Consider the following 26,144-nt stretch of genomic DNA (forward strand, 5'->3'; position numbering starts at 1 on the left):
GCTGTCATGGCTGACCCTTGCCTGTACCTCCTGTTGTTCCTAAGCCCTCAGGAAGGAGCGTCCTGATGCCAGGATGGGCAGGTGGGCCTCTGTTCAGGCAGGAGCTTGCAGAGTTCCTTTTGTCCTAGGCATATGTAAGAGAAGCAGAGACCCTGTGATGGAGAAGGCCCTGGTCAGGTGCTCCTGAGGCCTGAGTCCCAAATGCGGATTCTCTGTGAGAGAGCCAGAAGGACCCAAGGCTTCCCCACATTTTTCCAGTATTTCTGCCCAATGTCCTTGTAAGTAAGTGGGGGAGCTCAGAGCCCTAGTACAAGAAGACAGGCCATCTTCACCCAGTGACTGTGGAAGAGGAGGAGCCCATTTGAGAGGCTCAGATCTGGACAGGAAAACCAGAGCCAAGGCCTAGGCTGGCTCTGGCCAGATTCAGATGGCAGACAGGCCTCAGTCTGGAATCAGGGTCCAATCAGAGACGAGGACTGGAGCTCATCGAGGAGGCTGGCATGAAGGCTCTGAAGGGGCCAGGACAGACTGGGGCTGGATCAATCAGACCTGAGACTAAGGTTGGTGTTGACCAGATTCAACTTGACATGAGCTAGGACGTGGTGGGTAGTCAAGGTCTGGGGTTTTGCCATCCCTAGGTCAAGACCAGGCTGGCTCTGAGTCATGGCCCTATGTGAGGTCACCTACACAAGCTGGAATCTCAGTTTGGTTCGGTCTGGGCCTCTGCAGAGTCAGGCCTTAGCCCAGGTTTGTGCTTGGTCCTAGGCCCTGGTGAAGCCTGATGTCAGAGCTCAGTCCTGGAGCAAGCCTACTGCTCCACAGAAGGGCCCAAGTACATCCCCGGACCAGACTCAGCCTGCTGCACGCTTTGAAATAAAGTTTTATTGGAACATATCTGTGCTCAATTGTTTATTCACCCTCTAGGGCAGCACTAGTGCTGCAGGGACAAAGCTGAGCAGCTGGAGCAGAGACTTTCTGGCCTTCATAGCCTAAAACACTCACTCTCTGCTCCCTGATGGCAAAAGCTCGCCAACTGTGGGCCTAAAACCCTGGGGAGCCTCTTGCATGTGGGAGCCCAGGTTCCTGATATGGCTCTGCGTCCAGAACTTCTGTGAAGGTTTGAGGTGTCTACGGGACCAAGGTGACTCAAAAGAAAAGGACAGTTGGGGTCCTTATGGCAACCCAATTACAATGCTGTTCTCAGTCTTTTTTGTTTTCCTTTTCGTTTTCTTTTCTTCTTTTATTCTCTCTCTCTCTCTCTCTCTCTCTCTCTCTCTCTCTCTCTCTCTCTCTCTCTCTTTCTTTCTTTCTTTCTCTCTTGAGGCAAGGTCTCACTGTGTACTTCAGCCTGGCCCTGAATTCACTGTGTAGCCCAGGCTGGCCTCAGACTCACAGTGATCCTCCTGCCTCAGCCTCCCCAGTGCTAGGATTACAGGCATGTGCCAACATATTTGGCTCTTCTCAGTCTTGAACTCTCTATTCTGCCTTCCTATCCGGACACTATCAGGGTGCTGCCCTGCCCACCTCAAGGTAATCAATCCCAGGCCCAAACCATATTCTCATTCACAGCACACTCTCCCTGGGCCTTTGGGCTGTCTCACCTCAGACGTCCCCTCCCCTGCCCTCTGGCCTCTGCTTTCAGCTGGGGCTGGAAGATCCTGTGGGACCAGTTTGGCCTATTAAAGTGCTGCCTCAGCCTAGCTGGGAGACACCAAGGGCGGGGAACCCTACCGCAAACAACTACCAGTGGGGTGGCCCCTTGTTACCTGCAGTTACTTTCCCTTCGGGGCTCTGAGGTGTCTGTGAGTTGCCCTGAGGTAGTCACAGGGCCTGCCTCATGGCTGACTACTCCTGCTGTCCCACTGTCTTCTATGGCTGTGGATCCCCAGGTCACCCCTCAGCCCGTATGCTGCTTGGCAATCTCCACCTCAGAACCGGCTCCTGAGGGACTCCACTTGTGGGAGTTTTGAAGTGGGGGGAATGAGGGTGCCTGGCATTTGCTGGAGCCTCACTAAACAAGTCCCCTCCTAGCTGTCTGTGGGACCAGGAGCAGGACAATGGCCTTCTGTTGATTTCAGTCTCCAGGGAAAGGCTGCCTGCCCTGTTATTTCAGCTGCCCTTCTTACATGGAATCAGCATGGAAAATCCAGGTTTGTGAAGGGGATTATAGAGCAGAGGTGGCCCAAGGGCCGGACTCACTGAACACACAGACTTGCTGAGTGTGGCGGCCCACCTGTACTCCCAGCTCTCTGGGAGGCTGAAGCAGGACCACAGCAAGTTCAATCTCAGCCCAGGCAACTGAGTGAGACCCTGTCTAGGACAAAAGAGAAGAAAATCTACTCATTTACTCCTTTGCTTCTCCAAGTCCCATCCCACATTCTGTGGCACCATCTGGGAAATGCCTGCGCCAAAAGGTCACAAGGACCATCCATCAAATGCTGTGTACTTGTCTGACCATCTTTCTACAGAGACCCCTGCATAAGTTATTCTCATCTGAATTTATATCCAGGAGGCATCTGTTTTGTTACTGTTGTTCAGATTACTTAAATTGCATCATGAACTGTAGGTGGGTTTTTTTTTTTTTGCTGGGTAGAATATTTCAGAATAGACTCTCATAACCAGTGTGGTTATCTTCAGGGAATGGTAGGGTTGCTCTGGTCCTTAATCTGGGGTCTGCACAGGGTTTTGATGCCAAGCCAATGCAGTAGCCAAGTCTGTGTAGTACAAGCTCCTAGAGATGTTTTGCTGGTATTGTGTTTGTTCTAAAGGAAAAAATACAGGGTGTGGCTACATATTTTGGGAATGCAATCTAGTATGATGGCTTCTCCTGTATCTTCTTTAACAGCTCTTAGGCAGTAGTAGCTCCTCAAATCCAGAGCCTGTGTCTCCATGGAGAGAAAACATCCCATTGTTTGAAACTGAAGCATGATTAGGGGGTAGAACTTAGATGGGGTGAATGGCACACGCGTGGCCGAATTCTGCCTTTAGCTCACCCTGTGGCCTCAGTCAGGCTCTTTCTTCTCTTCATGGGGATGTTCAGGGATGTTTAGGTCCAGCTCTAATGCTTTGAGCTCTCTAGTGAACCTGGGAGGATTCTGGGGGTTGGATGTGGCCAGAAAGTTTGAAGAACTGAGAGAGAAGGGAAGAGGTGAATTGCTGGGCGGAGCTGGCAGAGCACGGTGAGCCAGGGCATCAATCTCCAGCTATGTGCGAGGATGATGAGCTGGAGCACTAGAGGACGCCTAGGTCCTTATGTCACCTGCCCAAAAGGTTAGTGACTGCTGAGTCCAACACCTCATTTTACAAATGAGGAAACTGAGGCCTAGGAGGGACCTAAATTCAAAGTAGAGTGGGGACTGAAACAGGACAACTCCAGTGCTTCTGGCTCCCCACAAGGATACGGTGTGGAGGCGAACAACTCCTCCCCTCTCAGTCAGGCCCCTCACTTGGCTGTGGCCACGTGGACGATGACAAAGCCTTTGATGTCTGGGAAGTGGGGGCTGACGAGATCCACCTGCAGCTGCCGCGGGCCACTCTTGGAGGGGGTGATGCTGAACTGGACCAAGGCCCTCTCCTGGGGCTGCAGGGTGGGAACGCTGGAGGCAAGAGGAGGGGGAGGCAGGCCGTCAGTGTCCCTCCATTCTAAGTCAGTCCGGGCTTCCCGGAGTCCCCAGGCTCAGCTTCACCTTGCTGGCCCTGGTCCTCATCAGGCTTCCCACTGCCTCTCCCATTCTTGGCCTCTCCCAGCCAGGCCAGGCTCCCACGTCCTGAATTGACCTTACATCTCCCTCCCCTGGCTTTTGTCTTCAGGGTTCCTCCTGCTCAGGATGCCTTTCCAGTCTCTCCACACCCGAGACCCTCGTCAAGGTTCTCTTCCTCAGGGGACTTTCTCTGACCACATTAGTAGTAGACTTGTTCTGGAGAGTCCTCTTTCCTTCCTTCCTCCTCCTATTTCTTTATTCCAGTACTGAGGACTGAACCTAGAGCCTCATGATGCTAGACAAGAGCTCCATCAACAAGCTACCTCCCAGCCCTTTGAAAGAAGTTCATGAATGGAGCATGCATGATGAACAAGTGAATGGATGAGTAGGTAAGTGAGGAAATTAAAGACTGAATGAGTGGCTGAATGAACCAATCAAAACTGACTGGAGTAGGAGGAATAACTGAATGAATGAGTGAAAAATTTGTATTAAAAAATAGATGAATAAACGAGGGTGAGTGAATGAACAGGTAAACAGGTAAATGAATGAAAGCGTGAATGACTGACCTTGAGTGAGTGGGCAGATGAGCTACACTGTTGAGTAAATTCATGATGAAATGGACGAAGGCTGACGTGCATAGGCTCGGTGCTCATTTCCAGGATCTTTCTGTTCCCCTCCCAGCAGCTTTTCTCCCAAGGAAGGCAGCCCCTCTCCTTGCCAACCCAGACTGGCACTTACTCGACGCTGAGCTGTCCTTGGAGGAGGCCACTGCCCTCCACCATCAGCACACAGTCCTTCACTGTCTCCGAGAGGGGATTGACCACAGTCACTTCTACAGCAACGGCTACTCCCACGGTGGCTGGACCCAGCACCTGGAGGGACAACACCCGTGAGCTATCCCTCCCCTCCCCCCAGGAAGCCCATGGTCCTGACTGGGCCTGAAGGTTAGTTATTACCCCCCCCCCCCGCCTTCCCGTCCCCCATAACTGGATGCCCCTGCATCCACACTGCTCCTTCCCACCCTTGAGAGCTGAAGGACATCTCCCAAGTTCCTGATGGCCTCTCCCAGCTCTGAAGGGTCCTGCTAGGATCGGGGCAGTGGATGTGGACAGGTATCACCTTGATGATGATGAAGTCCTCCAGAGTAATGTCCTTCTCCACCAGGAGCTTGTCTCCATTGGTGACAAGGCACATAGCAGCCAGCAGGATCTTCTTGTCCTCAGTCAGGTCCTTTTTGTATTGAGAGTAAGATATTGTGATTGGGATTTTCTTTTCTGGAAGAGAAGGTAGAGATTGGAGTTGGGGCTCAGGGGAACCCAGAAGGAGGAAAGCAATGCCCAACTAATAGTTCTTGCAGCCATTCTGAGAAAGGCATTATACTCTTTAGCATGTAGATAAAGAAATCCAAAGGTCAGAGAGGGTAATTATCTTTTCCAAAGTCACACAGCAAAAACAAGAAATCAAAATGTAGTGGCATTCAGACTCAGGGCAGGAAGCTATCATAACATTGCACTGTCTCTCCAAAATCTCTCAGGTACCTGTCTAAATTTCCCTGATTACTGAAGTCCCTTATGCTTCCTGAGCTCCCATGGTCCCAGCCATCTCGGTCTGCCTCTCACCAGCCACAAACTCCTCACCTGTGGACTCTCTGTATGTGTATGGATCGCCACAAGCCATCTCTCCCTGTCAGTTACATTTAGGATTTCTGTCCTTTTTATGTCTTCTCTTTTAGGTACAATGTGCCCTTTTTGGATTGCTCCAGGCCGTACCATCTTTTCTTGTTTCTGCTTCCCTTTATGCTTTTTTTTCCTGACCCCAAGTTTTGAACTTGTGGAAAAGATGCTTAAACTTGAATTGCCTCATGCTCTTGGTCCCTCAGGATTTTGCATATGGTACATGCTCCTGAACACCAGCGGGTTGTCCACGTGTGAAACACTACCTTGTTTTCTGGGCTTCCTTATTCTAATATGTTACTGCTAGAAGAATCTTTATTTCAATAACACAATAACTCATAGTTATAAAAGCTAACCATGGTGGAACTTAGGTGGCTGCACAAGAGAGCAATTCGCCCGCCCTCTTGGTAAGTGCCCTGGCGTGAGTCAGGAGGAGAACTGGGCTGAGAATCAAATATCCCCCCATGCCCCATTAGCAATTAGGGACAGATATCTGAGCATCTCTTGGGAGAATAACTATATGCAATATAGCAAATATGGAGAATTTCCTTCTATTTTCTGTTTGAAGGCAAATATTGTTTTCACTGTTTTGTTATGATTGTTTTGCTCTATTCAGTATTCTCTTCCAATTGGTTTTATAATGTTCTGTTTTGGGTTTGATTTTGCTATCCTAATTGATTGGACAACTATTGTGAAGATAACGAGATATACTATGGTACCTTTTACTGTTAGGTTCCTGCTATGGAGTTTGGTACCAATTTCACTGCATTGTCTCGATTGGTTTTGTTCTGTCTTGTTCTGTTGTATTTTTACTACCTTCAAAATAAAATTCAAGAAAAAGCTAACTTTTTTTTTTTTTTGTACCAGGGATCAAACTCACAACCTTGTGCTTGCCAGGCAGACACTTATGCCACTGAGCTAAATCCCTGGTCCTAAAAGCTAACTTTAAATAAAATATTAAAGCATACTGGGCACTTGGAAGTTTCATGGACTAACTCATTTAATAATCACAATTCCATGGGCAGATATTATGACTGTTATCCCCAACCTATAGTGATATGAACACGTGGACAAACGCCACCAAAAACTGTATGTTCATTAGGTGGTAGGAATTGTGTGTATACTTTGTATATATTAACATATTTGCTCCTTGCATAATGGGAGACCATAGTTCTTCAAGTTCGGTCCTAAGACCTAGCGTCACTAGGGAACTTGATAGAAATGCAATTAGGGAGAGGGGAGGAAAGGAAGAGAAAAAGATTAGGAAAGAAGGGTAAAATGGAAAAAAGCTTTTGTAACTAAGCAGGGGAAGAAGGGTTGAAGGGAGGGAAGAGGAATGGGAGAAAAAGAGGAATCAAGATATATCATGTAAAAACAAAATATGCATCATGTACAGGGACAAATTTCCTATGGTGAATGTGATCATTGTGCATATCTAAATAATACCAATATATTTTTTGGGAGGGTACCAGGAATCAAACTCAGGACCTCATACTTGCAAGGCAGGCGGTGTGCAACTGAGATATATTCCCAGCTCCAGCCAATACATTTAATAAAGAAAAGAAATGCAAATAGACTCCAGCATAAAGAACCACCATACATCACCAAATGATAAGCATAAACAGAGCTTTGGCACAAGTTAGGACCCAAGGAGAAAGTCAGAGAAGGTGTTTTTTTAGATACAGTGCTCAGACTAAAGCTTCTTGAAGACCTTTGAACAATGGATTCTACTAAATAATCTGAGCAAAGCTGAGACCTTTCCCTGGAACAGTGACTCTCAACAGCACCAGTAGTCAATAATTGACATCTATTGGTTACTTCCTCTAATGACAGCAAAATTCACACTCTTAAATTCACATGGGGCAGTCACCAACATAGATCACATTCTATGCCATAAACAACACAATGGCAACCTTCAAGAATAGAAACCGTGCAGTGTTCCTGAGACCACCTTGGAATTTAAGCTAGAAACCAGTGAAAGAAAGACAGCTGGGAAATACAAAGTGCTTGGAAATTAACAACTTAGTTGGCTTAAAAAAAATGCAGGTCAAATAAGACATCTCATGATAAATTTTAAAATATTATTAACTCCGTGAAAACAAAAATAAAACATCAAACTTTGGCAATGTAGCAAAAGCAGTGCTTGCAATATTTATCATTTGATGCAAACAGTAGAAAAGAAGGAAGATTTAAAAATCAATAATCTAGGCTTCTATTGCAGAAATTAGAAAAAATTAAACCCAACATGAACAGATAAAAAAGGAATAATAAAAATTAGAGCAGAAATCAATGGAATTGAAAGTAGCCAATCAATAGAGAAAAATCAATAAAACCGAAAGCTGATTCTTTGAAAAGATCTATAAAAGCAATGAGCCTCTAGCCAGGCTGTGGGAGACAAAAAAGAGAGCCACAAATTATCAGTATTAGAAATGTAAGATTCCATGCACATAAAAATATAGCAAAGAAGAATTCTGGACAACTCTATGCTTTCAAATTTGGTAACATAAAACCTAAAATGGACAAATTCCTGGAAAGAGAAATAGGCAACGAGCGGACCTATCTGCCTTAAATAAATAAATAATTGGTAACCTTCCCAAACAGAAAGCATCAGACTGCTGTGGGTTTGCTGGTGAACTGTCCCAAGTACTTACGGCAGAAACTATGTCAAATATCTCCAAAGTCTTCCATAGATGGAAGCAGAGAAACACTTTTTAACTCATGCTTGGAGACCAGCATTATCCCAATATGAAGATCAGACAAAGGCATTACAAGAAAAGAATACTGCAGGCCAATATTTCTCATGGACATAGATGTAAAAATCCTCAACAAAATATCAACACATTGAACCTCACAATAATAAAAGAATTTACACTAAGTGGAATTTATTCCATTCATGCAAGGTGGTTCAACATTTGAAAGTCAATTAATGTATCCATCAAATAACAGAAGAAAAATTATTTAATTCTAATAACAGTTGTGGAAAAAGAATTTAACAGATATTAACATCTGTTGATGGTAAAAATCTCTCAGCAAATTGGGAGTGGGGGGATTTTCAATTTGATATGGGAAATCTTCAGAAAACCCTACAGCACGTATAAATTTCATAGTGAGAAACTAGTAACTTTCCCTCCAGGATCAAGAACAAGGCCGGAAAGTCTCCCTTATCACTTCTTTCCAACATCATGTTGTAAAGTTCTACCTAATGCAATAAGACAAGAAAAGAAAAGGTACAAAGATTGGGATGAAAGAGTTAAAAATAATATTGTCCATACTTAACATGATTGTCTATATAAAATCCCAGAAGAAATGACAGCAAAAATAAACACAAACTACTGAGTATAGTTAGTTTACAAGATATAAGACTAACGCTGAAGCATGTTTCACTTGTCTACATACCAACAATGAACAACTACAATTTGAAATTAAAAACACCGTGGCATTTATGTCAGCTTCCCCCAATGAAACACTCAGGAAATAATCTAAAAACCATGTTCAAGATCAATATAAGGAAAACTGAAAATTCTGATGAAAGAAATTAAATAGCTACATCAATGGAGAGGCGTTCCATGGTCATTCATAGGAAGATTCAGTATTGCCAATATATCAGTTTTTCCCACTTTGATCTATGGGTTCAGTGCAGTATCAATCAAGAGAAGTTATTTTACAGACACTGATACATTTAACTCCAAAATTTATGTGAAGAGGCAAACGACTCAGAATAGTCAACACAGTATTGGAGGAGAGTAAAAAAGCTGGAGGAGTGATGCTGTCTGATTTGAAGACATTTTAAAACCACAGTTAGCCAGACAATGTGGGAAAGAATAGACATTAGATAACAGAAAAGACTAGCATTCATAAATAGATCTACACAAAAATAGTCAACTGATCTTTAACAAAAGAGCCAAGGAAATAGAATGGAGAAAGAGGTCTTTATAACAAATGGCTCTGGAAGAACTGGATATTCACATTAAAAAGAAAATCTAGACAGCCAGACATGGTGATAACCCTAGCACTTGAGAGGCTGAGGCAGGATGACTTCTGCAAGTCTGAGGCCAGCCTGGGCTACATAGTGAGTAAAGCTGGTCTGGACTACATTGTGAGACCCTGTCCCAAAACAAAACAAAACAAAACAAAACAATCTAGATGTAGATTTGACATTCTTCATAAAAGTCATCCAAAATGGGTCATAGACCTAAACATAAAATTCAATATTGCAAAACTCCTAAAGACAACAAGAGAAAACCTGGACGGTTTTGTGTTTGATAGGTGACTTTTTGCATATAATACCAGGGCATGATCCATGAAAGAAAAAATGGGTATACTGGATTTTATGAAAATTAAAACTCTACCCTTCAAAAGACACTGTCAAGAGAATGGGACAATGAATTACAGAGTAGGAGAAAATATTTGCTAATGACACAGCTGATAAAAGACTATTATCTAAAATACATCTAGACTTTCTAAGACTCAATGATAAGAAAACAAAAAACCCCAATTAAAACAGGAACAAAAGATGTAAGTATTTCACCCAAGAAGACACAAAGATGTCAAGTATATGAAGAGATGCTCACCATCACACATGAATAGGGAGTTGTAAATTAAAATAACAATGAAATACTGTTACATACCCATTACAGTGGCATTAATCCAAAATATGCATCACATAGTGGGTAGAATACGGAGCAACAGAAACTCTCATTCATTGCTACTGGGAGTGCAAAATAATACAGCCACTATGGAAGACAGTTTGGCAGTTTGTTGCAGAACTAAGCATACCCTTACTGTATAATACAGCAGTTGAGCTCCTGGGTATTTATCCAAATGAACTGGAAACGCTGTCCATACAAAAACCTGCACATGGTGTTGCTGTGATTTGAATGCTGCTTGAATGTTGCTGTGTTGGAGGCTTTTCCCACAGTGCAATATTGGGCGGTGGTGGAACCTTTAAGAGGTGCCGCCTAGTGGGAGGCCCTAGGTCACTGAGGGTGCTCCCCTGAAGATACCATGAGGACCCAGTATCTCTCATTTTCCTCAAGGGTGCTCTGTCATTTGTGGTAGGGCCGTGGCCAGAGCTTGTGCCATGTATCTGAATTTCCAGTCTTCAAAGCTGTGAACTCTCTTCTCTTCTTCCTTTCCTTTACCTTGCCTCCGGTATTTCATTGTACTAAAGTAAAACGGACTAATACAGATGCTTACAGCAGCTTTATTCTTAATTGCCCCAAACTGCAAACAATGTCCTTCAGCAGATAAGCGGATATATACACTGCTGCCCATATAAGGAAGTACGGTTCAGTGAGTGAGCAGAGGAAGCCGGGTATCAAGAGATAAAACAAAACTAAACACGGAGGGCACACAAGTATCTACTGCTAAGGGGAAGAAACCCATCTGAGAAGGCTACCAAATGTCTGATTCCAACTCTATGATTTTCTAGAAAAAATGAAACTAAAAAGACAGTAAAAGGATCAGTGATTGCTGGGGATGCAGCATTAGGGAGGGATGAAGCCCCAAAGCACAGCAGGGGAACGAGTTCCTGTGGTTCTTTATAACAGTAGGAGCTAGTATGTGTTTTTCAAAACTCATAGAATGCATAACTTCAAGAGTGAGCCCTAATTTAAACTATGTAATTACTTATCATAATTTAAACTTCAGTTAAAAATAGTCAGCAGCGTCTTGAATGTACCACAGGTATGCAACATGTTACAAATCACAGAAGAGGGTAGATGGTGAGGGGGTAGATGGGATCTCTCTGTATTTTTCACTCAGTTTTTGTTTTTGGTAAACCTAAAAAGTAAAGTCTATTAATTTATAAAATAATTGTAAGTGTGTGTGTGTCTTTTTGAGACAGGGCTTCGCGCTGCAGATCAGGCTAGCCTTAAACTCGCTTTGTAGCCTAGGCTGGCCTCCAACCTGCAGCGATCCTCCAGCCTCAGCCTCCCGAGTGCTGGGGATTACAGGTGTGTACCACCACACCTGGCTTAATAAATTAAATTTTAAATAAATTATAAGTCTAATAGTCATGCCCCTTGGCTCAAGAATTGTATTTTTGTGGATCTATTCTATCTAAATTGTCCAACGTCCAGAAGAAAAAAGTGAAAAATTTTTGCACCAATTTGTTTATGCACCAACTTTAGTGTTATTTTTAATGACAGTAAGCTGAGAACTACCTGAAAGAAAAGATAAATCATTATATATTTAAATAGTACATATTTATTAAAATTAAGTTCATAAACTGCTTATAGAAGTATTTAAATTACAATGTAATATGAAAAGAGCAGGACACTAATTAGTACTTGAAATATTTAATTAGAATTGTATTTTTCAATAAGCAAATAGGCATTAAAAACTTGGAAGGAAAGCCTGTTAACAGTCTGTAGGTGGGTGGTAAGATCACAGGCGATTTTTCTTGTTTGTTCTTAAGATCTTTAATGAATATGTATTACTTTTAACATGAAAAAATTGCTAAAAGACAGGGGAAACTGTATGTTAATTAATATTTCATCGTGAAGTGTTATTTTGTGATTTAAATTTTGTGACAAAAAGTTACAAAAAGAGCTAAAAATGTGTGACACCTCCTTCATATGTTTTCATGCCCTGTCAAAATCTACAAGTTTCACTTGCCAGAAACTGGTCCAGAGAGCAAGTTCAATTAAACTTCGCTTAATTGACTCTTTGGAGGGGAGGAAGGGAAGGAGGGAAGAAGGGTGAGGAGGAGGAGGTGGAGGGGGACACAGGGACAGAGACAGAGGGAGAGACAGAGATGGAGAGGTGGAGAGAGGGAAGGAGAGACAGAGAGAAAAACAAGGAGAAGAAAGGAAGAACAATCACATGGAACTCATTTAGCAGCTCGTACATGAAGTGCTGTGTGTCCAAGAATCACGAAAGAAAAAAAGTTGACATATTTAAAAAAAAAAGGCAATTGTATAAGGTCAGTTAAAATTATACAAAAGCCCCCAAAGAGCCTGAAGCCATTCAGTGGCTTTGTGGTGAAATTCTGAGGTTGCGTCTGAGGGAAATGGACCGTCAGGCACACTGAGCGTCCCTAGCACACGCTACCAGCCCATCATGAACGGTCAGGTCACCAAACCAGCTGCCACCATGAGCCTGGGTCAAGTACTTCTGGTTCGGAGCCCTGGCTTTGCTCTTTCCTCGTCCGTGGGCAAGAGTGTCCCTCCGGCTGGCTGCCTGTGGTCGGGCCTTGCCACTACTTGCACCTTCTGTGTGACTTTGGCTCCGAGGAGCGGGGCTCCCACCAGCACCTGCCCTGCACCTGCCTTCTTGGGACAGCCTGGCACAGAAGGGCACTTACTAACCATCTCTTAGGGGTCCTCTCCGCTCACGCAGCACACCTGGAGCCAGATGGACTCCAAGATATTTTTGGATTTTAGAAAACAACACAGGCATACACCATACATTGTGAAATGTGTTTCTTTGGAGTATAAATACCCGTACCAGTTGGGCTGATTTGGGGACTACAAATCACTTTGCCATCAGGCCAGCTTGCCACCACTGATTGCGGACTTTTATTACTATTTTCATTATTTAGCCCTCTGAGCCTCAGTATATTTATCTGTAAAGTGTGGACAAGAGACAAAGCACCGAGCACGAAGCTCAGGATGTCCTCTTTCTTTCTGGGAATGAACACAGATTCAGGACTCTCCAGCCCATCCCTAACCCTCGCTTGGCTGGCTGGGTGCTATCATGCCACCATGTCCTCACCTTCTTGCAGGTCTAGCTTCACTGTGTGGGACTCGTGCAGGATTTCTGCCACTGGCTTGCGGGTGTAGAGAATGGTGGCACCACTCAGATTGACCTGGACCTTCAGGGCCTGGGAGGTGAGGTTGGCCAAGCTCAGAGCCAGCTTCAGGTCATGGCCCAGCACTGGCGGCTCCAGGACTTTGAATTTGCCAGTGATGCTGGGCTTGGTGGGGGGCTCCGGAAAGTCATCTTGCTGGAGGCCATGCCTGTTGGGCCCTTGGATCCTCGACCTCTGCCCCCGGGCTTCCACACTGAGCAGCTTCTTCATGGCCTTGCGGTACACTTGCCTCTCCTTCTGAGACCCTGTACGGCAGTACCACCATCAGAGACAGGCATCTCCCTGAGGCCCAGCCCGCTGCTCTGGCCAAGGCCATCACTCTATTACTGCTACAAATTTCTATGGATCCCAGCCGTGGAAGCCAGCATCTGCCCATATCTGGTTCTCTATTAAATGATTTTTAATCAGTTGCCAGCAACTTCAAATCAGGAAATTTCACATACAGATGTAGATTTCAGGCTTCTCTGACAAGCAGGTGAGAAACTCATTGTCATCATGTGTCAGGATGTTGATTTCTCCCGAAACAGCCAAAGCTCAGGACCAAAGCCCCTAAAGACTCTACATTCTGAGTTCCAGAAGTTCTCAGCAGAGAACTACACAGTGAGTTCAAGGCTAGCCTGATTATAGAGGGAGCATGTCTGAAAAGAAGTTCTCAGCAAATGAGATCAACCTGGATGACATGTGAGAGAGGTCCTGGTGCTGGGGAGGCTGACCACCTCCACCCATCCATTGCCCAGGCTGCGATAGTAAGGAGCACAAGGAGGGGAGGTCACCGGCAGTCACTCAAGTGCCACCTTCTTAGAGCCAGGCAGGAGGGAATGTTGGTGGTGTGTGTGGGCTGGTGTGGAGGTAGAAAGGGCTGCCTGGTATAGACCGGACTACCTACTGGAAGACGGAGTGGCATTTTATTTCCAGTAGGAGGTCTGCTCAGCTGACCTACAGAGCCAACTATTATGTGGCAGTGTAGAAGCGACCTGGAAGTGGTGCCAAAAGACCTCTCCCACCCGCAGGGGAGTAAGCAGGCCAAGTCCGCCCCTCCAGGAAGTATTTTTTTTCCTTGGTGCTGGATGTCAACCCTGGGGTACTCTGCCACTGAGCTACATCTCTAGCCCTTTCCATTTCTCAGTTTGAGACAGGATTTCACTAAGTTGCTGAGCTGGCCTTGGATGTGTGATCATCCTGCCTCTGATTCTCAAGGAGCTGGGATTATAGGCATGCACCGCTTGGCTGGCTGAACTGGGAGACTGAATTAGCCGTTAACATTGTTTTAGCAAGCAGAAATGACTGGGCGTGTATGGATCAGGTTGTGTCCTTCTTCAAAGACACGTTCTTCCAAGGGAAAGAACACAGCTAGAGGCAGCTACAAGAAAAAACTCAATCATCTTGTTTTTGTACTGACTCTTCCATAAACAGTGGCCATACACAAGTGATCGTGGCAGAGGCCCTGGCAGATGACAAACAGGAGCTGCCTGTTGCTATTATTCTGAACTGTGCCTACCGCCAGGTTTGCTCGGTGTTCAATAGACAACACCTGCTATGATCATCACTGCTATTACTCGCAGTAATTATCACAATCATATGCGAATGCACCTAAATACACTGCCTGCCATATGGTGAGTGGTCAAGGAAATGAGGCTATTGTCATTACAGGAGGGAAATCATCTCACACAGCGGAGGGACTTAGCAAACAGAGGAAGCAATTAATTTAGCTTAAAAAAGGCACTTGGCTCCAGCCCGAGACAGTGCTGAGTGAAAGCCGCTGGTCACTGTCATAATGTTTGGGACAGGATCTGGCCCTGAGCCACCCCTGCACTGGCTCTCTACAGTCCGTGGCCTGTCCTGGGGAAGCCAATAAAAGCCACCTCTGGCTCTTACCTTCTGGGTACTTGTAGAGGTCGGTGATGTCCACACGCGAGTTGCTGCCCACCGCCTTGGTGCTAATGCATCTCCCGACCTTCTTGGTGTCCGAGTACACGCGCTCCTGACTCTCATCCTCGTGCCACAGCCAGGTGATGTAGTCCGCGTTCACCTCTGCGAACACGAAGGGGCCATCGTGGGCCAGGTGAATGTCGCCCTCGCGGATGGCGGTGACCGAGGCTGGGCCACACTGGAACACACCTGGGCAGAATGGGTGAGCATGAGTGGTGCAGGAGGGAAGACAGGGGCCTGGCACCCCACTGAGCCCTACCTTCGCTCTCCTCCTGGGGAGTGGCATCTAGGACCTGCCAGCCATCGTAAGCGGGACCCAGGTCCTGCCGGGCAAACCAGCTCTCGTTCCAGACATGGAAATTCCTGCCGAGGAAAGGACGGGGAAGGTGGCCTCTGTGAGTGTACCCATGTATAAGGAGCTTGTTCTTCAGGGTATCACAAATACAACTGTAAATAAGGCAGAAGATCCTTGCCTTCATGCAGCGGCTGATAGCCTAACAAAGCAGACAGATAGGAAGAGACGAAGGATCAAGTTAGCAGATAAATAAAATAAATGCAAGCAACAATAAATGCCATGAGGAAAAAGAGGCTTGGACAGAGAGTAACCGCCAGAGACCTGCTCCATGTGAATGATGTCTAGGGGAGACCTAGATGAGAAAGAGTGAGTCAGAGGAAGGGTGGAGGGAATGGTGTTCCGGGCTGAAGGAAGGGAATGAATGGTGTTCCAGGATTGTGCAAAGTCCTGAGACAAGAAAAAGTGTTGTGTGCCCAAGGAATAGAAAGTGTGCAGGTGTCTCTGGGACACGGCAAATGTGAGGTTAGGTAGGGCTTAGATTATGCAGCTCTCTGTAGCCCCAGTAAGCAGTTCCTGGTTTCTTCTCAGCTTACTGTGTTCAAGGCAAGCATATGGGACTAGGGAAGGTCACACAAGATCATGCAGGAAGGAGGCAGCAGAGAAAATCCCAATCCTTGTTTGCCTGGAGTCTTTACAGGTGGCCTCAGAGCGCCCTTCAGGAAGACCACTGCCTTTGGGGAAATATCCCGATGATCACCCGGGAGAAAGAGGGGTGACTCTGCCAAGGTGGGCAGTGGTGGAGGCCCTGCCAGCAGAAACAAATGCCAGTATGAGGAGAGGAGAGAAGAAAGCAAGTACTTGGAGCTGGACTGGACCCACCACATGCTGTCTTCTGTCAAGTCCTCCAGGGTCCGCCCAAAGGAGTCCACGTATTTGTCCACACTCAGGTTCCTGTCAGTGTCATGGGCTGAGTTGAAGTTGGACACCACTCGTGTTGGGATCCCCAGGCACCTGAGGACTGCAGAGCAGAGGGCCCGGAGGCTCCAGGGGCAGGAGGGACCAGACTCTGGGAGGTGGGTGGGAGTCTGTGCCCCTGTCTCACCCCCACCCCCCGGCATTTTGGTCACTTCATATACTCTGGCAGATGGGGGTGCGTGGGACTTCTCCCCACATAATCTCTTCATCACTTTCTCAGGGACTTCTGGAGGTCTTACTGCCAGAGGGAGTGAGGCCTTACTGACCCTGGGAAATTTTTACAGCCACAGAAGAGAGTTTTTCTGAGGCACCTGAGGCCCAAGGGGCCACAGAGCTCACCTAAGCCACTCATTGAGCTACAGGCAGGCAAGAGACTCTTCTGGCAAATAAGGTGTCCAATGCCAAGAAAATGAACTACAGTCTCTAGCCTCTTCCATCATTAACCAGACTTCTGTGTCCCCATCAAGGCAGACTGATTGGAGCACATGCAAATAAATGTTAATGAATGCAAATGAGGGAGCCGGCTGATGAGAGGAGCTCTTCTCATACCTGTGCACATCACTCCCGCGAAGACCCAGCACTGGCCGTATTTGACCGGCTTGTACTTGCCCTTGAACCATTTCTGCAGGATGGCCACGCTGCCTCTCCAGTGCAGCGGGCTAGTGCCGCCGCCATATTTGCCCTGCCACTGGCCTTGCACCACGCCCCGGTCATTGTTGCTGTTCACCTGCAGGAAGGAGCCTTGGGTCCACCACTGGGCCGGCTTCCCCTTCAGGAATCTGTAAATGTTCCCAGCTTCGGACCATCAACTAGGGTTACTCCTTGGTTTTAAATTGAAAGTTAGGGGCTTTGCGGTCTTAAAATACCTGTGATGTAATTCAGTGGTACAGTTGTCCTCAGGATGCACAAGGCCCAGGGTTAGATCCCAGCACACATACACACACACATACACACGCACGCACACATGCACACGCATGTACACATACATATACACACATGCACACACACACATGCACACATGCATACACACACAGAAGAAAGAAAATACCTACTCTTTTAGTATTACTTAGAATTTCCAATTATCTTCAATTTGGATAATCTGTTCCTGTCTCTGTAATTTTTTTTTTTTTTTGGTACCGGGGTGGAACTCATGACCTCACACTTGCCAGGCAGGCACTTATGCCACTGAGTTAAATCCCCCTGCCCTTGGATAATCTGTTCTTTACAAATTATAATTTTAGAGTATTTCCTGTTTTAAATGATCTAATTATAGAGACAGCTGACATTTACTGAGTGCTTATTGTGGACCAGGCACTAGTCTAAGGAGTCAGTGCACTTTAGGTTAACCCTTGAGTCTTCTTGTAGGTTCTTTTATTGAATGAGAAAATCTAACTTCAAAAGGGTTATGGGGCTCACCTGAGTTACACAGTGAGCTGGGTAAAGAGTGGCCTGGACCTCAAGCCCGTGCTGCTGTGCCCTCCTCCCAGGGTCAGGTGAGGTCCATGCCTTTCCCCTGAGTTTGAGATAGCCCGGGACTGCTTTGTCCAGCCCACTGACTACTGTGGAAGGGATACTGGGCCAGGTTCCAGTTCCAAGCCTTGGCAGACCGGCAGTGTAACTTCATTTTTTTTCTTAAAACAGTCACCACATGAGACTGCCCTGCGAATAAGCCCAAACCAGAGAGGCTATGGGGAAAGTTCAATGCCTGACCAGTCTCTGCTGCTCCCAGTCCAGGGGACTGGTGCGAGAGCAAGGAAGCCACCGTGGACAATCCACCCCCAGCAGACATGGCACGAGGAGCCACTGACCACCAGAATCAGGGCTCCAGATATATGGTCTTGCCAAACCATCCCAGCCACCTGCAGCCATTGAGATGCCTCCAGTTAAAGTGGCTTGGGGAGAGACAAGCCCTTTGCATGGTGCTGCACTCAATTCCTGACTTTCAGAATTGCAATCATAACCCATGATGCTTTATGCCTCTAAGCTTAGGGGTGGCTGGCTGGTTATGCAGCAATAGCAAACAGAAACAAGGAACTGGGGAAAAATTCCTGGCTGGGCCCTGGTGTTGGTCTAGGGATTCTTGAGGTAGTGTAAATCCTAGGAAGGGGAAGGCAAGGGCCACTCACCATGGCACTGATGACCCTCGTGACATAGACAGGGTTGTGGCGGTAGGACACATTGGTGGCCGGGTCTTCTTGGTAACTGGGGCTTCGGTCCAGGATGGAGAGGCAGATGTGCAGGATGTCCTCCTCAAACTGCTGCCCAGAGAGGCTGTGCTCAGAGGCTGGAACCCCATGTACATTCCCGGCCCTTCCAGAGCCCTGCCTGGTCAGTCACACGCATTTGAGTGGGAATTTGCCCTACCTCCCCTGAGGGCCATCACAGAGCCTCCCCAACTGTACGAAACCCTTCCTAAAGTGATACCAGGATGCCTGGGACCTCAGACTTAATCACATCTCTTCCTTGCTCAATAACCTTCCATGGTTCCTCTCACCCCTGTAAAGTCATAAAACTGGCAGCTTTTGAGCCGTGTCTGCCTACATGTCTTTTTTTTTTTTTTTTGTCATTTTCTTTTTTATCGGTACCAGGGATCGAACTCACGACCGCCTGCTTGCAAGGCAGGTGCTTATGCCGCTGAGCTAAATCCCCAGCCCCTGCCTACATGTCTTGATCTACATGATGTTTCAATATTTTTGGGTGAAATGGTAACACCTAAAACTGGAGAGATTTTCCATATACATTTAGATTTCTACTCCCTGAAAATGAGTAGACTTGGGAAAGTCTGGGTAGCCCTAGGCTGACTTTTCCTTGGCAACTATAGGTGGGTGCTGAGTTGTGGTTGCTCCTTAGATGGGCCCCTCCACTACGTCACCTTACCCAGTCCTGAGCCTCAAAGCTCTCACTTGTAGCCTGCAGCAGTGCAGGGCTCCTCAGTCAGATAGTCAAGCCTTTAACCTGCTTGTCCGCCTTCATCCTGGGTGGCACTGGACCCAGACGGGCAGCGTCCTCTAGAAAACTCTGGACTCGTTTACCTCCCACCTCCATGTTGCTGACTGCTCTTTTTTTTTTTTTTTAAATTTTTTTTTTCTTTTTCCTTTTTATCGGTACCGGGGATCGAACTCACGACTGCCTGCATGCCGCTGAGCTAAATCTCCAGCCCCCTGCTGACTGCTCTTATCCCTGCCTGTTCAGACCCTGCCCAAATCTGGAGACCCCATCCCGATACCAGGAAACCTCCCTCAGTTCCAAGATTCCTTTCACCCTCTCGGCTCTTCTGCTCCCACCCTACCACTCTCCTTTCCTCCCTCCCTCCACAACGGCTGGGGCTAACTGCAGTCAGTCCTCCATATCTGGGGGCTCCATGGCCTTAGGTTCTGTATCCAGAGATTCAACCAACTTCAGACTGAAAATATTTTGAGAAAAATATCACCTCTATTGAATGTGTACAGAGTTTTTCCATGTCGTTATTGCCTAAACAATACAGGATAGCAATGTTGAAGTAGCATCTCCATGGTGCTGGGTTTTATAAGTAATCTAGAGATGACATAAAGATGCAAGAGGAAGAGATGCAAGCATCTTCAAAATCTGGTACAACAGGGGTTTCTGAAATGGGCTGCCTGTGGCTACTGAGAGATGATGGTATTTATATAGGCCAGTGGCTCTCAGAGTCAGGTCCTAGCAGCATCAGCATCATCTAGGAATTTAAACCGAAGACTCTATCAGCAGTGGTGGGGGAGGAGCTCCACCACCTGTGTGTTAAGGGGCCCTCCATTATACTCTGATGCACACCTGGGTTTCAGAGCCACTGATTAAAGCTATTTATCCTTCCATACAGAACTGACCTCTTTCATTTCCAAATCATAGCCAAAGTAACACTCCTTTTCAAGCACTCAGCTTAGGTCATTGCACAATGAACAGCAGGTGGATGAATAAATGAAAGGATTTGCTAAGCAGATGAATGGATCAGCTCTTCTTGCCTCTCCTGAGAAGAAGTGAGCACCCAGAAGGGCTCCCAGGCTGGCCTTTCCCACCCCTCAGCCCATGCCCCATCTGGCTGTGCCTCTGGAGACCTGCCCGTAGTTCCAGCCTTGAGCTCGAATGTGTTTCTCCACGCCACGGAAGATGATGCCGCTGTCGTTGAGCACGTATTCCTGTCTCTCCTCCTCTGAGGCCAGAAATACATCATCCTCTGAAAAAGAGTCATTAAGCCCAGCATGGGCTGAGGCTCTGGCCCTCCTGGTCTGCAGAAGGACTGGAGCAAGCCAGATGGTACCTGGAGGATGAATGGGGCAGGCACCTCCCTGCCTCTCTCTCCACCTCCCCACCAAGCCATATTCCTCTTGGGTGGTCTTTTACAGTGCAGGGACCAACAGCTGGCCAGCCCAAGATGAAGGATTTTAGAAGTCCTGGCACATTAGGTAGCCTACCTCGGTGCCTGTGGCAAACTCATATTTCTTGAACATGGAACAGAATACTTATCCTGGGTGTCCTTAACTTTTGTGATGAACCTTGTACCTTAGAGCATCAATTCTATGAATTTCTACCAGATTCCAAGAACCAGTTATTATTTATTATTCCCACGTTACAGGTGTGGAAATGGAGACTCATAGAGAGAAGTAACTTAGTAGACCTGGAGCTGAGTCCAAATCTCTGCCTTTTAGCCACTGTGGGGCCTCTCCTGCCCAACAGATCCTACCCCTAACCACTGGCCTCTGATACCACCAAGACCTGTTAGTTTCCTGTTCCTTGAGCACAGGCTGTGAGATTCCTCTGCCCAACTGCCTGCTGCTGCCCATGCCCAGCTCTTCGAATTCACCTCCTGCCCCTTAAACTGCCTCCCATAGTTCTTCAGGGGCAGGCTGACCTCTGAGGGTAGCTGTGAGGAACTCCTCTGCCTTGGACTTGGCAGCTCCTACCTGGGCACCATGGATTGAAAAGCAGAACAAACTCGCCCAGCTTCCGGTCGCTGTGTTTGCGGCGGGAAGAAGCCCTCGCGCTCAGCAGGTACCGGCCAATGACAGCATCTGGAGGGCTGGTGAGGCTGACAGTCACGGTGTCCCCCTTCTGTGCCTCCTTTGTTGCTGTCCAGGCATCACCCACCTCCAGCTCTGCTGTCTGGAACACAGCTTTGGTGTGGAGGGCTTCAGAGGCCTGGGGTCCTGGCAGAAGGAGAGGGCATTAGGTGTTCCTGCCTAGGGAACCTAGCTTCAGAGGAGTCGAGAAATCACAGGATCAGAAGCCCTGATCTCAGTTCCTGAAATGCTGCAGATGGTTGGGGGGAAGGATCCAAATGATTCAAACGAGGCCAATGGCAGAGTGGGACAATTTAGCTGTCTTAACTTCCTGGGCCAAGGAGAACAGGCCAGCACTCTTCCAAACAAAGGTCTGCCTTATATCTGGCCAGAAGAAGGAAGAACTTGGGTCCAGAAGTGCCCAGTAATTTCCTGAAACCCCCAGAACCCTGGGTTCCTTGACATGAATAGGACTCCAGAGAGGTCACCTCACTCATCACACTGTCTGCAAGTAGCACCTTCCAGTGGCCCCCAGGAAGCTGTTTTCAGAAGCCTCCAGGGTTCAGGCTTAGTCCACCATAGGGACTGATTTCCTCTAAATCCTGTGCTGCCCACTTCAATCTCAAGTTACTGGCACAAAACACGTCTCTATATTCCGCAGAGAGGGTGTGCGTGGGCCCAGGTACCTGTCTCCACTGTGAGGGTGAGTGTCTCCTCTCTGTCCAGTACTCCGGTCAGATGTAGACTGATATGGAACAGCTGGCCCCTGCGAACCACCAGCTCACTGCATGCGTATTCCTGGGTTCGGTGGGCAGCACCATTTATTTTCTGCTGCCAGTCCACCTTGGTGACTCTGACCCCTGGGCAGGGAGAGGACAGGGAGAGGACAGGGAGAGGAAGCTAAGCCTTGGCACGTTTCTCATCCACACCTGGCTTGTCACCCACCCACTTGCTCCCGCCAGCCAAGCATTCATCCAGCCACTATTTACTGCATACTCTCGATTCTCACAATTCACTGCAGTTTTGTTCTATGAAATTCCTGCAACTGCCAAACTAGTGAGTCCTGAACAGTTACTGGCAAGGAAGATACAGGGTAAGAGTCCTGTGAACCTCTGGTTACAGTTTGTTCATCAATCCATAACCTTGTTTTGTGTATAGTTTTTGTTCCATGACACCTTAGTTAATTATATTGCTGTTTTATTAACACCGAGCTCATTTTGTCAATAGCATTGCAATTCTCGTTTGGATGAAGTTTATCTCACACATCTATTTTCTCTGTAAGGCTATGTAACTTTATTGCACTTAGGAACACTAACTAACACTTCAGCACTATGCTGGCCTAAACAACATAATCATCAACAAAAAGCACAAAAATGCAAAAAATGCCCCCCATAGTTTTAAATGGATCAAGAAAGGACACTTATATGAAAGCTGAAACCAGAAGCCAGAGTATCACTGGTTTAACTCGTGTCAGCCAGGAACATGAGTGCTGGATGCCTCCATTTTTTGCCCCCATATGCATGTCTGTGAGTGACTAAGAGAGTGCCAAGAAAATTGGTTTTGGAGCTAAAAATAAATTTTAGTGAGTAAGCCAATTCACAATGCACAGTCCAGTGTTGAAGGGGGACTGCATATTCTGCATGCCAGGCTGGGCTCCAGTTGAGTATATATTAACAATTTAGATGTGGTCGTATCCTCAACAGAGGGCTATGGGAGGCCGTGTTGGCTCGGTGGTTATGAACAGGGCCTCTGGGGTACGCATCCTGGCTTGGCCACCCACTGGCTGAGCTACCTTCTATTTGACTTCTGTACCTCAGTTTCCTCTTTGCAGAATAGGAATAATGATGCCTCTGGTGTGACAGCGAGAACCATCGCCTGTCCTTGGAGAAAGTCAGTGTTTGCTATGTTCAGGTGGGTGGGGGTGACACCCAGATGGATGAGTCTACCTGTGACTGTTAAGAAGTACGGGTGCCGATATTCTATTAGAGATAGCGGGAGGCATTATGGTAACCATTGTTGATCACCTTGTATTATGTTTTTACATTATCTATTATGTCCACCCTTTTGACTTGACCGATTCTGTTCTGTTATGTCACATTTGGTTTTACTCTCTTCCAAAAAAGTAATAAGAACCGTGGGAGCAATGAAACCCAAAATGTGTAATAGTCATGGTACAAAAGAGAGGAAAAGAAAGTGCTCCAAACTATATAACTGCATGTATATTTAAGTGTATAAGATAGAAAATGATATCACAGAGTTTTATTGGATCAATGAACAGAACTGTTTGCAGTATCATTGATGGAATGTCTACTTTACAAGCTTTAATTTTGTGACTTGAACAATTATTTCTAAGATGACAATATGTAATCCATTAACTAGTGATTTCCTACTGTTCATTTTTTTTCCGTAAATCTGTATAACTTGAACCCTTTCCCTGCTTTTTTTTTCTTTTCTCCTTAAATAAAATTAAAAAAAAAAAAAAAAAAAAAAAAGAAGTACGGGTGCCGAAAGGGGCCGTGATAGAGAGGCCTAGTGTGTGAAGGTGACAAATAAGGCTTCCTCAAGGTGGCACTGAGACTGAGTCTTGAACTGGATGGGGGAAGGAGGGTGATAAATCTGGCCTCCACCCAAACATCCTCTTTCCCCATCTATTCACACTCCTTCATTCAGGTGTTGGGTGTGGTTCTGGGTGCCAGGAACCTGATAGTCATGAAATATGCAGTTGAGAGCCAAATGGAGGAGATAAGTATTATGCAAATTAAGCAGCAGCCAGTGGAACCTGTTAGAATCTAAAGTAATTTTTTCAACTCTTCATGGGCTCCCATCTTGCTTAACAGAGTTGAGATCTTCAAAATGACCCAGAAGTCCTTCGTGATTGGGCCCTTTGGTATCTTTCTGAGTCTTCTCTTTCTGTTCCCTTAATTCAGCCTTTTTAGTTGCACCAGCCACCTAACTGTTCCTTGAACCTGTTGTACTTGCTCCTGGCTCAGGTCCTTTGCAAGTGCTGTTCCCCCATGTGAAACACAGGAGAAAGACAGGGTCTTGCTCTCAAAGGGCCCAAAGTGTAGCCCTTCTGATAAAGACCCAGCCTCACTGTGGGTGATTCTGGGAATGGTCCTGCCCTAAGAGCTTTTTGGATATTTATGTAAACTGTTTGATTGCTACAGTGATAAAGAGAGACCAGTGATGTCAGACTCTGAAACGTGAAGGATAAGACAGTTGTCCCAAGTCCTACACAGTGTTCATTTGTTCTGATGGACATTCAAACAGAAGAAATCTATTATCTGAGCCCCAATCCAACTCTGTTTTACATGTTTGTATCCATTGAGTTTTGCAGTATTGTAAGAGTCAATGAGTCCATAGGGATGCAACTATTATGTAAGTTGAAGACTCTCATGTCATTCAAAAATTTCCCAAGTTTCCTATTTAGACTGTGGAAAAGTAGTGTCACAAATGGTACCATTGCTTGTAGTAGTTGAGTCTCCAACACAGCACACAGGAGCGGGTCTGCCATTGCAGCTGGTAGCTTCATATAGGACACTGTCTGACCACTTCATCACATCTTCTGTTTAAGATTTAATTAGCATTTAAATACTAAGTACATTTAGCCCCAAACTGATGCCCTCCTGTTTGATATTATGGTTAGGATATGATTTAGATGTGAGGGATGGAGAACAGTAACATGTGTTGATTTAATTTCAGGAAAGTGTAGTATTATAAAATATTTGCTATAGTGAGAGGCTGTTATGGGTGACAGAGCTGGTGGTTTAGTTACCTTTTTCTGTTGGACTGATTTGTTTAACTCAGAGTTTGATTCTTTTCTGGTTTCTGGGGGCCAGGAGTTGGGCAATGCTCAGCTGGCCTGTTTGTACTTAGAATTCCTCATGCAGGTGCAGTCTCGTGGTAGCTAGAGCTGCATTTATCTGGAAGCTTGACTAGGACTGGGGGACCCACTCCCCAGGTGACTCACTCCCCTGGCTGGCAAGTTGGTGCGCCTGTGTGGGCTGGGCGGCCTTGGTTCTTTGCTCATGGTCTCCCTCGGACTGTGTAAGTGTCCTCATGGCGTGGTGCCTGGCTTCCCCAGGGAAGTGATCTAAGAGACCAAGGTAGATGCTGGGATGCCTTTTATGCCTGATTTCAGAAGTCACATTGTGCTATTTCTACCATATTTTACTGATCAAAGCAGATGAGTCTAGATTCAGGAAGAGGAAAACTCCATATCCTGCTGAAAATATATCAAGGTCACATTATAAAAAGAATATAAGGGAGATACATATTGATTTACATTGTGGGAAACTGAAAAAGACCAAAGAAGTATTTTTAAGTATTTATTCGCCTGTTATGGGGCTCTTAGCCCTATTTTATCTAGTGCCAAGCATACAGCAAGTGCTCAGCAATTGTGGACTGAACCTCTGAATAGGTTTTATTTAATAACACTTCTATCCAACCAAGCATTTTTCTAAGTAATTTTTAAAAATTAGCTTCTTTGATCTTTATAAACCACTTAAAGGACATATTATGGTTGCCCCAACTTAATATATGAGGAAACTGAGGCACAGAGTCACATGGCCATATGGGGGGCAGAGCTGGGAACTCCACTTCCAAGTCTAGGCTGTGCTACCTTTACCTTCCATCCCATAGCAGTCACAGACCCAAAATTCTCAGATTCAAAAATACATGAGTTTGGGCCATGGACATTACAACAGTGGTTCAGCCAAGCTAAGTCTGGAGCACTCTGGCCTATTT

The 26,144-nt window shown here is 46.2% G+C and overlaps 1 protein-coding gene across 1 annotated transcript; it reads right to left on the reverse strand.

The window, feature by feature from the left end:
* Positions 1-3,316: 3,316 nt before the first annotated feature.
* Positions 3,317-25,459, reverse strand: Tgm6 (transglutaminase 6). The gene is made up of 13 exons (XM_003476423.2): positions 25,369-25,459; positions 22,085-22,258; positions 21,303-21,545; positions 20,457-20,575; positions 18,513-18,641; positions 16,936-17,113; positions 16,291-16,429; positions 15,376-15,479; positions 15,063-15,305; positions 13,091-13,432; positions 4,821-4,975; positions 4,440-4,573; positions 3,317-3,596 (listed from the first exon to the last, which is right to left on the reverse strand). The coding sequence occupies exons 1-13, from the start codon at positions 25,457-25,459 to the stop codon at positions 3,443-3,445; spliced, it is 2,205 nt and encodes a 734-aa protein (XP_003476471.2). The 3' UTR covers positions 3,317-3,442.
* Between the last annotated feature and the right edge of the window lie 685 nt (positions 25,460-26,144).

This window comes from Cavia porcellus, unplaced genomic scaffold, assembly GCF_034190915.1.
Source record: "Cavia porcellus strain 051 isolate PalLab524CR breed Dunkin Hartley unplaced genomic scaffold, mCavPor4.1 scaffold_5, whole genome shotgun sequence".
NCBI lineage: Eukaryota > Metazoa > Chordata > Mammalia > Rodentia > Caviidae > Cavia > Cavia porcellus.

Bases quoted from the DNA above. Each gene is read 5' to 3' on its own strand.
- Tgm6 (XM_003476423.2), bottom strand. From the start codon at position 25,459: ATGAGGACACTTACACAGTCCGAGGGAGACCATGAGCAAAGAACCAAG. The intron at 20,576-21,302 runs GTAGGAGCTGCC...ACTCTTTTTCAG, and splicing joins TTTCAATCCATGGTGCCCAG to AGGATGATGTATTTCTGGCC. The intron at 3,597-4,439 runs GTAAGTGCCAGT...TCTTGCCTCCAG, and splicing joins CAAGGACAGCTCAGCGTCGA to CGTTCCCACCCTGCAGCCCC.